The 16636-nt window shown below is 36.1% G+C and overlaps 1 protein-coding gene across 4 annotated transcripts in view; it reads right to left on the reverse strand.

Annotated features, from left to right (window-relative positions):
- Positions 1-16636, reverse strand: part of LOC143245203 (3',5'-cyclic-AMP phosphodiesterase 4B-like) — a 168820-nt gene that overhangs the window by 45725 nt on the left and 106459 nt on the right. For 3 of the 4 annotated variants that reach the window (XM_076491261.1, XM_076491259.1, XM_076491260.1), the window contains exon 2: positions 3320-3499. In XM_076491261.1, the coding sequence (XP_076347376.1) occupies positions 3320-3499 (180 nt within the window). Of the gene's footprint in view, positions 1-3319; positions 3500-4288; positions 4538-16636 lie in introns of those variants that run through there. The other variant, XM_076491262.1, reaches the window with a different exon arrangement.

The raw sequence follows: 16636 nt of genomic DNA on the forward strand, positions 1-16636 counted from the left end.
GTGTTCTTTGTTGGTAGAGTTAAGTATTTACTTCTGGTTATAGGAACCAGCTTCGGGCTGATGGTATCTTAGTACAAGGAAAATGAGATCGGTGTGTTCTTTGTTGGTAGAGTTAAGTATTTACTTCTGGTTATAGGAACCAGCTTCGGGCTGATGGTATCTTAGTACAAGGAAAATGAGATCGGTGTGTTCTTTGTTGGTAGAGTTAAGTATTTACTTCTGGTTATAGGAACCAGCTTCGGGCTGATGGTATCTTAGTACAAGGAAAATGAGATCGGTGTGTTCTTTGTTGGTAGAGTTAAGTATTTACTTCTGGTTATAGGAACCAGCTTCGGTCTGATGGTATGTTAGTACAAGTGCAATGCGATTGGTGTGTTCTTTGTTGATAGAGTTAAGTATTTACTTCTGGTTATAGGAACCAGCTTCGGTCTGATGGTATCTTAGTACAAGTGGAATGCGATCGATGTGTTCTTTGTTGGTAGAGTTAAGTATTTACTTCTGGTTATAGGAACCAGCTTCGGGCTGATGGTATCTTAGTACAAGGAAAATGAGATCGATGTGTTCTTTGTTGGTAGAGTTAAGTATTTACTTCTGGATATAGGAGCCAGCTTCGGTCTGATGGTATGTTAGTACAAGTGGAATGCGATTGGTGTGTTCTTTGTTGATAGAGTTAAGTATTTACTTCTGGTTATAGGAACCAGCTTCGGTCTGATGGTATGTTAGTACAAGTGGAATGCGATTGGTGTGTTCTTTGTTGATAGAGTTAAGTATTTACTCCTGGTTATAGGAACCAGCTTCGGTCTGATGGTATCTTAGTACAAGTGGAATGCGATCGATGTGTTCTTTGTTGGTAGAGTTAAGTATTTACTTCTGGTTATAGGAACCAGCTTCGGTCTGATGGTATCTTAGTACAAGTGGAATGCGATCGATGTGTTCTTTGTTGGTAGAGTTAAGTATTTACTTCTGGTTATAGGAACCAGCTTCGGTCTGATGGTATCTTAGTACAAGTGGAATGCGATCGATGTGTTCTTTGTTGGTAGAGTTAAGTATTTACTTCTGGTTATAGGAACCAGCTTCGGTCTGATGGTATCTTAGTACAAGTGGAATGCGATCGGTGTTTTGTTTGTTGATAGAGTTAAGTATTTACTTCTGGTTATAGGAACCAGCTTCGGTCTGATGGTATCTTAGTACAAGTGGAATCCGATCGGTGTGTTCTTTGTTGATAGAGTTAAGTATTTACTTCTGGTTATAGGAACCAGCTTCGGTCTGATGGTATCTTAGTACAAGTGGAATGCGATCGGTGTGTTCTTTGTTGGTAGAGTTAAGTATTTACTCCTGGTTATAGGAACCAGCTTCGGTCTGATGGTATCTTAGTACAAGGGGAATGAGATCGGTGTGTTCTTTGTTGATAGAGTTAAGTATTTACTCCTGGTTATAGGAACCAGCTTCGGTCTGATGGTATGTTAGTACAAGTGGAATGCGATTGGTGTGTTCTTTGTTGATAGAGTTAAGTATTTACTTCTGGTTATAGGAACCAGCTTCGGTTATAGGAACTGATGGTATCTTAGTACAAGTGGAATGAGATCGGTGTGTTCTTTGTTGATAGAGTTAAGTATTTACTTCTGGTTATAGGAACCAGCATCGGTCTGATGGTGTCTTAGTACAAGTAGAATCCGATCGGTGTGTTCTTTGTTGGTAGAGTTAAGTATTTACTCCTGGTTATAGGAACCAGCTTCGGTCTGATGGTATCTTAGTACAAGTGGAATGCGATTTGTGTGTTCTTTGTTGGTAGAGTTAAGTATTTACTTCTGGTTATAGGAACCAGCTTCGGTCTGATGGTATCTTAGTACAAGTGGAATGCGATTTGTGTGTTCTTTGTTGATAGAGTTAAGTATTTACTCCTGGTTATAGGAACCAGCTTCGGTCTGATGGTATGTTAGTACAAGTGGAATGAGATCGGCGTGTTCTTTGTTGATAGAGTTAAGTATTTACTCCTGGTTACAGGAACCTGCTTCGGTCTGATGGTATCTTAGTACAAGTGGAATCCGATCGGTGTGTTCTTTGTTGATAGAGTTAAGTATTTACTCCTGGTTATAGGAACCAGCTTCGGTCTGATGGTATCTTAGTACAAGTGGAATGCGATCGGTGTGTTCTTTGTTGGTAGAGTTAAGTATTTACTCCTGGTTATAGGAACCAGCTTCAGTCTGATGGTATCTTAGTACAAGTGGAATCCGATCGGTGTGTTCTTTGTTGATAGAATTAAGTATTTACTCCTGGTTGTAGGAACCAGCTTCGGTCTGATGGTATCTTAGTACAAGTGGAATGCGATCGGTGTGTTCTTTGTTGGTAGAGTTAAGTATTTACTTCTGGTTATAGGGACTAGCTTCGGCGGTTGCATAGTTGCTGAAAGAATGAGGGAAGTGTTTTTTAGAAGAAAACTCTTTTCATGTCTGTATTTTCTGATTTATAATCACTGTCATCGCTACATAGTTGACAAAGACATAAAACCGATGTTGATCTTTCGTTACTGTACGGATTGAATAATTCGAAATGTGTGAACGTGTTTCTTGGTAATGTGTCCTAGTGGTCAAATGGTCGTTTTGTATGTGTATGTTGATGTTGAGAAAGTAGAGGGTTGTGTGGAATATTTCTCACGTAAGTTCTGAAGACGGGTGGAATGAGGAAACACTACGTAGACGAGTTTCTAAATCAGATTTGTCCATAGACAACACCCAGAATGTCGTCATTATAACAACGGTGCATCATGAGTACTGATACGTTGTATTCATTAAACATACAAGTTTCGGTGTATCAAAAAAAAAAACAAGTTGGCAAAGAATTATTGTTTGTTATAACACTGTTTCACATGACGTAATCATTGTTACTTGTTTGTTATTTTATTGTTTGGCGTGATATGTTAAATGTTACTTGTTTGTTATAACATTGTTTGGCGTGATATGTTAAATGTTACTTGTTTGTTATAACATTGTTTGGCGTGATATGTTAAATGTTATTTGTTTGTTATAACATTGTTTGGCGTGATATATTAGATGTTACTTGTTTGTTATTTTATTGTTTCGTGTGAGGTAATAAATGTTACTTGTTTGTGTTAAATCAAGTTTTAAGTTTTTGTTACAATTAATCTTTGTTAAATACCTAAATGTTAGTCTAAATAAATACAACAACAAAAAACGAAGCGCACTTGATATGTTCCATACTATTTGCAGTTACTAAAGTTGTATTTCATTGGCTTTTCTGACAAATTTGCTTCACAAACGTACACGTTAATTCCAACAAAGTGTGTGAAAACGTTACTTACGGCTCGCTTCCGATTGATAAGTGACGAGATACTGACTTGGGGGACGTCTGAAACTCGCCGTCTGATCGATATAAGAAGGATTCTCTTCGCTGTGGCATTGTTTGCAGAACCAGACCAGAAGACGGACTTGTTCCATCCAAAAGAGTTCTATTCTGCGAGTTGCCATTGTCCACGTCGAAACTAAACCATAAAAAAGTAGTAAATATTAAATAACTTAGATTTCTCACTCAATAAATATGATAGTCTTCGTACGTAATTTATGAGAACAAAATTGTACTTCAGAAAGCGGCCCGGCATGGCCAAGCGTGTTAAGGCGTGCGACTCGTAATCTGAGGATCGCGGGTTCGCATCCCCGTCGCGCCAAATATGCTCGCCCTTTCAGCCGTGGGGACGTTATAATGTGACGGTCAATCCCACTATTCGTTGGTAAAAGAGTGACCCAAGAGTTGGCGGTGAGTAGTGATGACAAGCTGCCTTCCCTCTAGTCTTACACTGCTAAATTAGGGACGGCTAGCACAGATAGCCCTCGAGTAGCTTTGTGCGAAATTCAAAAAACAAACAAACAAACTTTAAAAAGCTAAAAAAAACACCACATCAGATTAATAGCTCAAGTAACACTCGGTTCACCTAAGAACGTAATGTATTTGACTCGTAGTTACAAATTCGTCGCTTTGAAATCATTTTGATTTGGTATTTCAATCAATGAAACAAGATATATTATTATTAATGAATTAAAGCAAAATTTATTTAAAGATTTGCGATTTGTTTTCGAACACTTTAAGTCATCATTTTTGGCTAAGTTGAAAAACGAACAAGTTTACTGGGGAGTTTTTCAAGGGGATTCTAATCTCCTGTTAGGTTCATTTAAGTGTACGTTTGTTTTAGAGTTTTCGCGCAGGGTTAAACATGGGATGTTTGCATATGACCACATAGGATAACCTTACCTAATTATGAGATTAAATAACTTACCAGAAACATCCGCAGCCAACTAACTCCTAGGATGTTTTTGCATGATCGATTAATGGGATTTGACCGTCACTATTATAGCCCTAGTGCGCCCCAACAGTCCCTAAATATGGAGTGAATTTTAGTGACAGATGGACGCGAACAAAAAATCGTTCAATTTACAACCAGAGCAGGATAACAGTAGGCCACATCTACTGTCTGAGATCGGTGTTTACTTGCAGGCCTTCTACATTGCGACAGCAAGGAAAAGATCACTCTTACTCCGATTATATTTACCAACAAGATAATAAAGTATGGATCGAACTGGCTCACAATTATCCTGAGAATTAGGTTATTCTTGTTTAATTGCAAATAGTGTTATCCAAACGGAAATCAAGTTGTATTTGTCGGGAAAAAAAATTAAAAGATAGCTTTTTGACCTTGTCTGTTTTAGTTGGAAAACTACAAATTTTTTTGTGTTATCTGAAATCTGTCATTTGGTTTCAATCCAGTTGTATTTGTCGAATAAAAAAAATTGAAGATAACTTTCTGACCTTATCTGATCCACTTGAAAAACTACACTTTTTTATCTGAAATCTGTCATTTGGTTTCAATCAAGTTGAACTTGTCGAATAAAAAAAAAATTAAAAGATATTTTAGACCTTATCTTTTTTACTTGAAAAGCTACGCATTTTTTGTTTTTATCTGAAATTTTTCATTTAATTTCAATGCAACAAAGTACATGGATAAAGTCTACATGGATGAAGTCTACATGGATAAAGTCTACATGGATGAAGTCTACATGGATGAAGTCTACATAGATGAGGATAAATTGACTATAAATTTGTCAATATCGAGAATTTCGTTCTGGAAATTTAGATCGATTTTTGAAAACTATTTACTGCAATGTTGCGGCATCCTTCTGACTGAAACCTAGGGTAGACTTAACATTGTGTCATCCTTCTGACTGAAACCTAGAGTAAACTTAATATTGTGTCATCCTTCTGACTGAAACCTAGAGTAGACTTAATATTGTGTCATCCTTCTGACTGAAACCTAGGGTAAACTTAATATTGTGTCATCCTTCTGACTGAAACCTAGGGTAGACTTAACATTGTGTCATCCTTCTGACTGAAACCTAGGGTAGACTTAATATTGTGTCATCCTTCTGACTGAAACCTAGGGTAGACTTAACATTGTGTCATCCTTCTGACTGAAACCTAGGGTAGACTTAACATTGTGTCATTCTTCTGACTGAAACCTAGGGTAGACTTAACATTGTGGCATCCTTCTGACTGAAACCTAGGGTAGACTTAATATTGTTGCATCCTTCTGACTGAAACCTAGGGTAGACTTAACATTGTGGCATCTATCTGACTGAAACCTATAGTAGACTTAACATTGTGTCATTCTTCTGACTGAAACCTAGAGTAGACTTAACATTGTGGCATCCTTCTGACTGAAACCTAGGGTAGACTTAATATTGTTGCATCCTTCTGACTGAAACCTAGGGTAGACTTAACATTGTGGCATCCTTCTGACTGAAACCTATAGTAGACTTAATATTGTGGCATCCTTCTGACTGAAACCTAGGGTAGACTTCACATTGTGGCATCCTTCTGACTGAAACCTAGGGTAGACTTAACATTGTGGCATCCTATAACTGAAAGCTGGGGTAGAATTAACTTTGTGCCATCCTTATAACTGAAAACTAGGGTAGAGTCATCATTTTAACATCCTTCTAACTGAAACCTAGGGTAGAGTCATCATTTTGGCATCCTGCTGACAGAAAATCGGGTAGACTTAACATAACAGCATTCTTCTAACTGAAAACTAGAGTATAGTTAATATTGTGGAATTCTTCTAACTGAAACCTAGGGTAGATTTAACATAACGGTGAGTGAAGACTGGAGTAGACTTGCTCACCATAAAAAATGAATTTTTCAAACTACACAAAGAAATCATATTTTCGACAATAATTCACCCTGAAGAAGGAAAGTTTGTTTGCTTAAATAATTTTTTGCGCAAAGTTATATAAATATTATCTATGTGTATCCATCCTTAACTCCGAGTCGATAGACAAGAAAGAAAGCAGATAAACACACCATCTACACTCTTATAGTGTGGTCGGGCGTGAAATAAAGGCTAGAATATTGTACTGTGGGTTGGTAGGTCTATAGTTTCCTTCCTGTGGATGTAAAATATGCACTTTCATTAACGTTAACGCGTTATAAAAGTAACGGTCAAATACCGCTATTCATATATTTTTTTCCAAAATCTTGGAGTTCAGTGATTTTCGGTCACTTCTTTCATCTCAACTCAAAATTATGGATAACTGCTACGGATATCAATTACAGTCATGTGAAAAAGTTGGGACACCCTATGAAAGCCTGTGTATTTTTGTACCATTTTTGGTTATATAGATATTTAATCTCAATTTTAACAATACTGAGAGATTATAGGAATATAACCAAACAATTAAACCTGAAGAAAAGACTTTTCAAGATCTTCTGTAAATCTGTAAATTTTTGTAATTTCACAAAAATGCATATTCTACCTGAGGAAAAGTTAGGACACCCCCACATTTATTCCCACTTAAAATGGCTCAACTCACACACAGGTGTATTACACCAGGTGCACATCATTAGAAGATTGTTACTCAGCATTTTGAATGAGGTTTGCCCTATTTAAACCTCAAAGATTTAGTCTGGTGTGCTCCTGACTGTTGAAGTGAGAGTGAGCACCATTGTGAGAGAAAAAGAGCTGTCTGAGGCGTTCGGAAAGAAAATTGTAGCAGCTTATGAGTCTGGTAAGGGATTTAAAAAGACCCCAAAAGATTTTGAAATCAGCCATTCCACTGTCCGGAAAATAGTCAATAAGTGGAAGGCTTTCAAAACAACTGCCAACATGCCCAGGTTTGGTCGTCCAAGCAAGTTCACCCCGAGAGCAGATCGCAAGATGCTAAAAGAGGTCTCCAAACACCCTAACATATCATCACGGGACCTACAGCAGGCTCTGGCTACTGTTGATGTGAAAGTGCATGTCTCTACAATCAGAAAGAGACTGCACAAGTTTAACTTGCATGGGAGGTGTGCAAGGAGGAAACCTTTGCTATCTAAGAGAAACATCAAGGCCAGACTTAAGTTTGCCAAAGAGAATGTAGACTAAGACCAGGACTTCTGGAATAATGTTATTTGGAATATGAGTCCAAAATTGAATTATTTGGACACCAGAACAGAGGACATGTTTGGCGTAAACCAAATACAGCATTCTAGGAAAAGAACCTCATACCAATTGTGAAGCATGGAGGTGGAAGTGTCATGGTTTGGGGCTGATTTGCTGCAGCAGGACCTAGACAGCTCACAATCATAGAATCCACCATGAATTCTACTGTGTATCAGAGGGTGCTTGTGGATCATGTAAGACCATCTGTAAGAAAATTAAAGCTGAAGCGGAACCGAACCCTGCAACACGACAATGACCCAAAACATACCAGTAAATCCACCAAGGACTGGCTGAAAACTAAGAAATGGAGAGTCCTGGAATGGCCGAGTCAAAGCCCAGATCTTAATCCCATTGAAATGCTGTGGGGTGACTTGAGACGGGCTGTACATGCAAGAAACCCCTCAAACATCTCACAACTGAAAGAATTCTGCATTGAGGAGTGGGGCAAACTTTTTCATACCGATGTCAGAGACTGGTAGATGGCTACATGAAGCGTCTCACTGCAGTTACACCCCCCGCTAGTTCAGAGGTATGTCTCCGGATTTACAACGCTAAAATCAGGGGTTCGATTCCCCTCGGTGGGCTGAGCAGATAGCCCTATGTGGCTTTGCTATAAGAAACACACACACACACACACTGCAGTTATTTTAGCCAAAGGGGGTAACACTAGCTATTAGGGGATAGGGTGTCCTAAGTTTTTCCTCAGTTAGAATATGCATTTTTGTAGAATTACATTTACAGAAGATCTTGAAAAGTATTTTCTTCAGATTTAATTGTTTAGTTATATTCAAATAATCTCTCAGTATTGTTAAATTTGAGATTAAACATCTATGTATCCAAAAATGTTACAAAAATACACAGGCTGTCATAGGGTGTCCTAACTTTTTCACATGACTGTATGTAAGCCTACGAGAATACCGGAAACTAACAAAACTTACAGAACATCCAAGGCCACTGTGTGCTAAACATTGAGTTACGCCTGGTCCGAAGAAGGAGGCCCCAGCTTCCGAAACCGTTAAGTGCTTCTTTACTTGAATTTTCTTAAGTCTAACTTGTAGAAAACGTCATTAAATGTATTGATATAACATCAATTCAGATTAGCTACAAGTTACAATACGCTTGTAAAAACATTTGCTTTTAGTACATGGTCACGTAAAGTAATATCAAATGACACGAGTCTGTGTCAGTGGAACAAAACTGACATTTCATGGCAGGAATCGGTGTCAATGGAACAACACTGATATCACATGATATGAATCTGGTTAAGTGAAACTCAAGTGAGATCACATGATATGAATTTATGGAACATGATATGCCTTTGTGTCAGGGGATAAAAGCTGATATCACATGATATTAATCGAGTTCGGTGGAACAAAAGTGACATCACATGGCGTGACTCTGTGTCAGTGGATGAAAGCTGACATCTCGTAATATGAATCTGTGTCAGTAGGTGAAAGCTGACATCACGTGACATGACTCTGTGTCAGTGGATGAAAGCTGACTTCACCTGACATGACTCTGTGTGATGTTTAGCTGCTGTCTATCCCACTTTGGTTCAATAGAAGTTTGGTTCAAAGTTGATGACCAGTTTTGAGCCGGTCTCTTTGATTGGGATTGGCTGACAGATAACTAGATAGAATGTTGCATGTTGCATATCAACATCCATGTATATTAAGAAGCTAAAATTAAAACGAGGTTTAATCAATAGTTTTTAAGAAAAATATCCATAAAACAAGGCATCAAACACAAGAAACTGGTGTAACGTGGTGTAATTATAAACAACACATGTGTTTGGGTTGGTGAACTTCACTATTTCATTTCTACTACTGTAAATACGGCCTGGCATGGCCAAGCGCGTAAGGCGTGCGACTCGTAATCCGAGGGTCGCGGGTTCGTGCCCGCGTCGCGCCAAACATGCTCGTCCTCCCAGCCGTGGGGGCGTTATAATGTTACGGTCAATCCCACTATTCGTTAGTAAAAGAGTAGCCCAAGAGTTGGCGGTGGGTGGTGATGACTAGCTGCCTTCCCTCTAGTCTTACACTACTAAATTAGGGACGGCTCGGTGCAGCGGGCTAACAACCTACTCACTTAAATACCTGTTGAAGAATCCGCAAGCGATTGCGGCCCTATGTTCCTTGATGGAATCTAATGGTGATAACAAACTAGCTGTAAACACACTTTCTTTACGCACCAACAAATAAACTAGCATACGTTCTTTGTGGTGTTGTATCTTAAGACGTAACTGGAATCTAGTATCATGGTCATTAGCTGGATTAACGATACGTTTACGATCTTAGACATATGATCTATCATATTTTTACACGATACGACATCTGATGTATTGGACTCGTACGACTGATTAGAGTTTTATTTTAATCGATTATAGCTTCAGCAAACCATTTTTATGTTCCAGTGATTTAAAAACTGAATTGTTGTGCATTAAAAATGTTGTGGTTTTATGAGTAAAATAACAGTTTTGTAGTACTTAAAATCAAACTACGAGAATTATATTGAATAAACAGCCACACTGCGTGCACAATATTCAATAAGGAGCTGCACCACGTACACAATATCGAATAGACAGACATACTCCACACACAATATTCAAAGACCACGTCACCTTACATACATAATAGTCAATATACAGGTTATTATTCAATAAACACATCAGATGGGGTGCACAATGTTCAACATACACGTCATCTTACATAGATAATGTTTAATATACACCACATACACTATTCAATACACACATCACCCTATGTACACATTATTTAATAGACACGTCATGAAACGTACACATAATACTACGTCATACTGAACGAGTTTCTTTGTTTTGAATTTCGTGCAAAGCTACTCGAGGGCTATCTGCGCTGGCCGTCCCTAATTTAGCAGTGTAAGACTAGAGGGAAGGCAGCTAGTCATCACCACCCACCGCCAACTCTTGGGCTACTCTTTTACCGACGAATAGTTTGTAAAACCCTCACAATTGAAAGGGCGAGCATGTTTGGTGCGACTGGGATTCGAACCCGCGACCCTCGGATTACGAGTCGAACACCTTAACACCCTTGGCCATGCCGGGGTCCCATACTGAACCAGAAGTAATTAGATCATATTTCAAATTATTGTACCAAAAAGACTAATATATGACCGAAATAGGTAAAAACTGGACTCGAGGGTCAAATTAAAAACATTAAGCAAGAAATGAGAAAACTGTGAATATAAAAGCAAGTTCAGAGTTCAGAAAATTAAATTTCAAGAAGCATGTTGTAGTTACAATCAACAAAAAGAAACCAAGGAAGATCAGGTGATAAATAACACATTCTGAACACGAAAAGTACAGTAGCTCTGAACTGGAAATAAGTCAGGTTTAAAAGAAAGTTCCTGACTCAGAAAACAGAAACTCATAATAGCATGAACAATTAACACACAAGAAAACAATCAGAACTGGCTATGATAAGGGAAAATTTTAGACCCAAATACAGGGTCAGAATTAACGAAGATTACTTCATAAATAGAAACCATCTAGAAGAAACAAGAACAAAGTCTGTCTTAAGGGTAATTAAGTAATAAATAAATAAAAACTTCTAGACACAAATGTTGGACATACAAGACTTTTTAGTGTAAGCTTTATTACTTACTGTATTTAGTAATTTAATATTAATTATCATTTACTTTCATAACAAGAGAGTTTAAAGCAATTATTTAAAAGGCGGTAGTTGTGACAATTTGTTAACAGTTGTAAGCTGTGTTTTTAGTTCAGTTGTTCTGGCACTGTTGACGCCATGTTACTCGAATCTTTGACATTTTTCTCGTTACTTTAAGTGAGTATTGTTCCATTATAGCGTCGTATAGTTTACAGAATTTTCGAGGCTTCAGTGAACAAGTAGAGAAAAATAAGTAAAATTTCAGTTAGAAAATGTTAAGTTAGCTGGCATGTGAGTGATATATGAGTCATATTTCAAAGTGAGATTCAGAGTTTAATAGTGATAATAAGAATAATTTGTCGTGTCAAAGGGTGTTATAAAATAATTGAATCAGTCTGTATATACTTTGACGAAAATTATTTATAGTTTAAAATACAGATGTAGTAAACACGAAGTAATGTAAATGAATCTATCGCAGACTGTGCAGTAGGAAACAAACTGTAGAAAAATATTCCATCTTATAAACTGGATTATAAAGTCGTTAAACAACCTTAGTGGATTTTTGACAAGAAAAGATAATTGTTTAAAGTTCTAGATAAAACTGCGATATCTTATAATTTAAAGAATTTTTGTATATACGTTTGACTTGTTTTGAATATATCATTTTAAGACAAGTGGATTGTGTACCGCCCGCTTTTGTGCAAATTTATCGCCAACAACCTACAGACACCTACTGTAAAAGAATCCAAGCTCATTTACATAATCAAACTCTGAAACCAAAAACAAAGTCATACGTAATGGTAATTTGGTAACAATAAAAACTTCTGGACACAAATGTAAAGTCAGGATTAAAGAAAATTAAGTAATAATTACAAAACTTCTATACTGAAATACACGGTCAGAATTAATGAAGTTTTTTATTATTACTATTAAATAAGAAGTTTGAAATTCTAGACTAAATACAAAGTTTGTCTAGAGAACGTAAGAGAACAAATATAAATTACAAACTTCTTTATGGACTGGAACATAAATGAGGTCAAAACATATCTGTAGCATCAGCTTCCATAAACATCAAACTTTGTTATATAGGATGTCTTGATAGATCACACGAATGAAACTTACACGGTATTGGTTTAGAAAGCTGACCATAAACATAAACAGGTAGAAACATTAGACAAACACACACATATATGTAGGCACTTGCTGCAGAACTTGTCGATATAACCTCGAGAGCTTCAATGAGAAAAACGTACTCTATTGCAAAAAGCCAGATAATTGTTTGGATAGTTTCCTTGGACTGTTCTGACAGGAATAGATAAATCAGAAGAAAGAAGAGAGCGCTGACAAAATAAACATATCCCAAATAATGCGAGAACGTGCGATAACTTTTGTGTTACGAACGTGACAAAAATGTCAAATAAAAAAATCGGGAAAATGTAACACTTTGTAACATCCTGTTAGTTACAAGATTCATTGTTTCTGTTCGTTGTGCTAATTCCGACTGAACACAAGTACGTCTCTTCCGCTTACAATGACTGTAACGGAAGCCACATGCATTAAGGAAACAGTGCTTTTCCACCACACTACTCGTCTGGAACTTCACTAAAGCTGCTGAAAAGAATGGATCCAAGCGCACGAAATACGGAACTAAAAGACGGACACAGTTGCACGATATACGGTGATAAAGAACGGATTCAGATCCACTGGATATCGAGCTAAAGAATGGACACAGGTGCACAGAATAAAAAAAACACTTTTATTTTGAATGGTGACGCCTATTTAACCTTCAAGCAATGTTATAATCACCACATAAGATACAAACACCAGGAAAACTGTGCTGTGATGTAGAAAGCACAGATGAAGAAAATTATTCGAGAATGCTCGTAATACTACGATATATATACAAAATACGTGTGTAAGTAAAAATATATACACATTTTATGCTTAGAATTAAAATATAACATAAATTCAAAGTGTAACAGCTAAACAACATTATACGTCACATATTGTATGTAAGCATTTGGTTTGACGTTTCATGTATACAAATAACCTATACTCTCCTTAATACGAATACTTGGCTATATTATTAAATATAAATAACTATATCATTCTTAATAAGAATATATAGCTATAACGCTAAATACAGACAACGTAGACCATCATTAATAACGATATATAGCTGTAACATTAAATATAGATAATTTAGACCCTTATTAATAAGACTATATAGTTATGATATTAAATGTAGATAGCATAGATCCTCCTTAATAAGACTATATAACTATAATATTAAATATAGATAACATAGACCATCCTTACTAAAATATCAAGAGTTTATTAACGAATCAATGTTCGTTATTTTAATTTTTTGCTCAAACTTTTACGCATAAAAATATGGTCTTTCTTTTTTAATTTTCGTAGCATCTGACAAGAAATACCCATTTTAATTAATGAAACACCAAACACTTCCTATCATTTATTACCCAGTAATCCTATTATTTATTACATTGACACACACCCACACACATCGTGATATTTATTATTCACTCACATAAATCTTATTATTCATTGTTCATTTACGCCAATCACACGTTATTTATTAATAAACCACACACACATTTTGCTATTTATTATTCAGTCACAAACATATTGTTATTTATTATTCGATCACACACATCCTCTTATTTATTATTCAATCACACACACATCCTGCTATTTATTATTCAGACACACACACTCCTTGTTATTTATTATTCAATCACACACACATCTTGTTATTTATTATTCAATCACACACACATCCTGCTATTTATTATTCAATCACACACACATCCTGCTATTTATTATTCAGACACACACTCCTTGTTAATTATTATTCAATCACACACACATCTTGTTATTTATTATTCAGTCACACACATTTTGTTATTTATTATTCAGTCACACACATTTTGTTATTTATTATTCAATCACAAACATTTTGTTATTTATTATTCAATCACAAACATTTTGTTATTTATTATTCAGACACACACACTCCTTGTTAATTATTATTCAATCACACACACATCCTGTTATTTATTATTCAGTCGCATACACATCTTGTTATTTATTTTTCAGTCACATACATTTTGTTATTTATTATTCAGTCACAAACATTTTGTTATTTATTATTCAGTCACACATACATCCCTTTATTTATTATTCTATCACATACACATCCTGTTATTTATTATTCAGCCACACATATTTTGTTATTTATTATTTAGTCACACACATCCTGTTATTTATTATTCGATCACACACATTTTGTTATTTATTATTCAATCGCACACACATCCTATTACTTATTATTCAGTCACTCATCCCGATATTTATTGATCTATCTACAGACCATCCTACCCAAAGTATCCAAATAAGTAAAGTGAGAATAAACACAGACACAAACCAGTGAAATTTATATAAAATGCTTTACTGCTCACAAAAGGCCAAACCAGTGTGAGTTCTGCAAATTTAAAAATAATATATTATACTCCAGTGAAATTTTACGATTGAGAAAAGTAGAATGCACGTGACCTACATTGCACTGGACCGTACCGTTGGAGAATGAAACACATTAGCCGTTTAGTACTGAGAACAGATGACGGAGCTAATAATCTCTGTAAAATTAAATTAATAGATGACATAAGCTTCAGGACAAAGACAAGTCAAGAAGGCTAATTCCCACGTATTTATTTGCGTCCTTAATATTGGGGACCCAGCATGACCAAGCGTGTTAAGGCGTGCGACTCGTAATCTGATGGTCGTGGGTTCGCATCCCGGTCGAGCCAAACATGCTCGCCCTTTCAGCTGTGGGGGCGTTATAATGTTACGGTCAATCCTACTATTCGTTGGTAAAAGAGTAGCCCAAGAGTTGGCGGTGGGTGGTGATGACCAGCTGCCTTCCCTCTAGTCTTACACTACTAAATTAGGGACGGCTAGCACAGATAGCCCTCGAGTAGATTTGTGCGAAATTCAAAAAGAAACAAACAATCGTTTTTGCATACACATTTGGTTATATTAATCCTGAGAAAGCCGCAAATGCGAAACATTAATTATAATAAAAACAAAATAAAATTCCATATATATCTAGAGTGTAAAGGTCGTTTTTATTAAACATTTTATCAAAATCTGTTATCCTGGCCCAAAGGTGTTCGTAAGTAAACCTTAGTTGTAACTTTGATAACAATTTAAATAACTTTTTTCCTTTGTTTGTATTCTGACGATTAGTCATGAATTATCTTAAACTATTAAAGCTGTTTCACCTACGATCAAAATGAATAAATTGTTTAATGTGAGAAGGAAGTGTAGGACTAGCTGTAGAAGATTGTGGTGGTTTGATAGGGTGGAGTGGATGTGCATGTGGTGTGTGGGAAGAAACTGTCTCATCCAAATAACATTATTAGGTTCGATATGATAACAAAGAGGAAATAGACTGTCTCATCCAAATAACATTATTAGGTTCGATATGCTAACAAAGAGGAACTAGACTGTCTCAATCAAACCGAGCTACTAACAGACAAATACGACATCTAATTGGGAATAAATTATCCTAATCAAACCACGTTATTAACAGACAAATGTGACAACTAACTGGAAACAGATTATCTTAATCAAACCACGTAATTAAAAGACAAATGTGACAACTAATTGGAAACAGATTATCTTGATCAAACCATGTTATTAACAGACAAATGTGACAACTAACTGGAAACAGATTATCTTAATCAAACCACGTTATTAACAGACTAATGTGACAACTAATTGGAAACAGATTATCTTAATCAAACCACGTTATTAAAAGACTAATGTAACAACTAACTAGAAACAGATTTACTTAAATCAAATTGTCAGCAAATAAAGACATTAAAACATTTAAAGACAGAAATTTTTCATCTCAACAAAACGAAACCTTCTTTTATTCCTTTAAGCGATGTTACTGTTACTGTTTACATTGTCTGTTGAACCACAATATACGTGAGCTGAGGTTCTATGACACACACGCAGATACGCAGGTTTATCAATAACACGATAATCACGTGAATGAAACTTATATAGACCGCTCGATATTACTGTATCATACTGTTAACTGATTAACTCCTAGATAATGCTATTTATCAGTGTTAGACGTGTTTAGTACGTTTTCCATTAAAGAACATTTTTATAAGATTTTTTGAGGCGCTATTTTAAAGTTAAATGTTAAAATTTTGGTTAAATTATTATAATTTATCCCTGCTTTACTGCAGGATTCAAAGGTCCTCCGACGGTTCATGAGGACTTCAAAGTAGCGACAAGGCTCTTCCATTATCCAACTTTGTTGTATAAATATCCCCAGGTGGGGGAGTGTACCCGATAAGAAACTCGCGATGACAACTACTAGTGGCCACTGAGCGCGTGTTTTAACTTTGGTTTAACTTCGTTTCGAGTAAAAATTTAATGGAATATCAAACACTAGGATCCT

Source organism: Tachypleus tridentatus, chromosome 2 (genome assembly GCF_004210375.1).
Source record: "Tachypleus tridentatus isolate NWPU-2018 chromosome 2, ASM421037v1, whole genome shotgun sequence".
Lineage (NCBI taxonomy): Eukaryota > Metazoa > Arthropoda > Merostomata > Xiphosura > Limulidae > Tachypleus > Tachypleus tridentatus.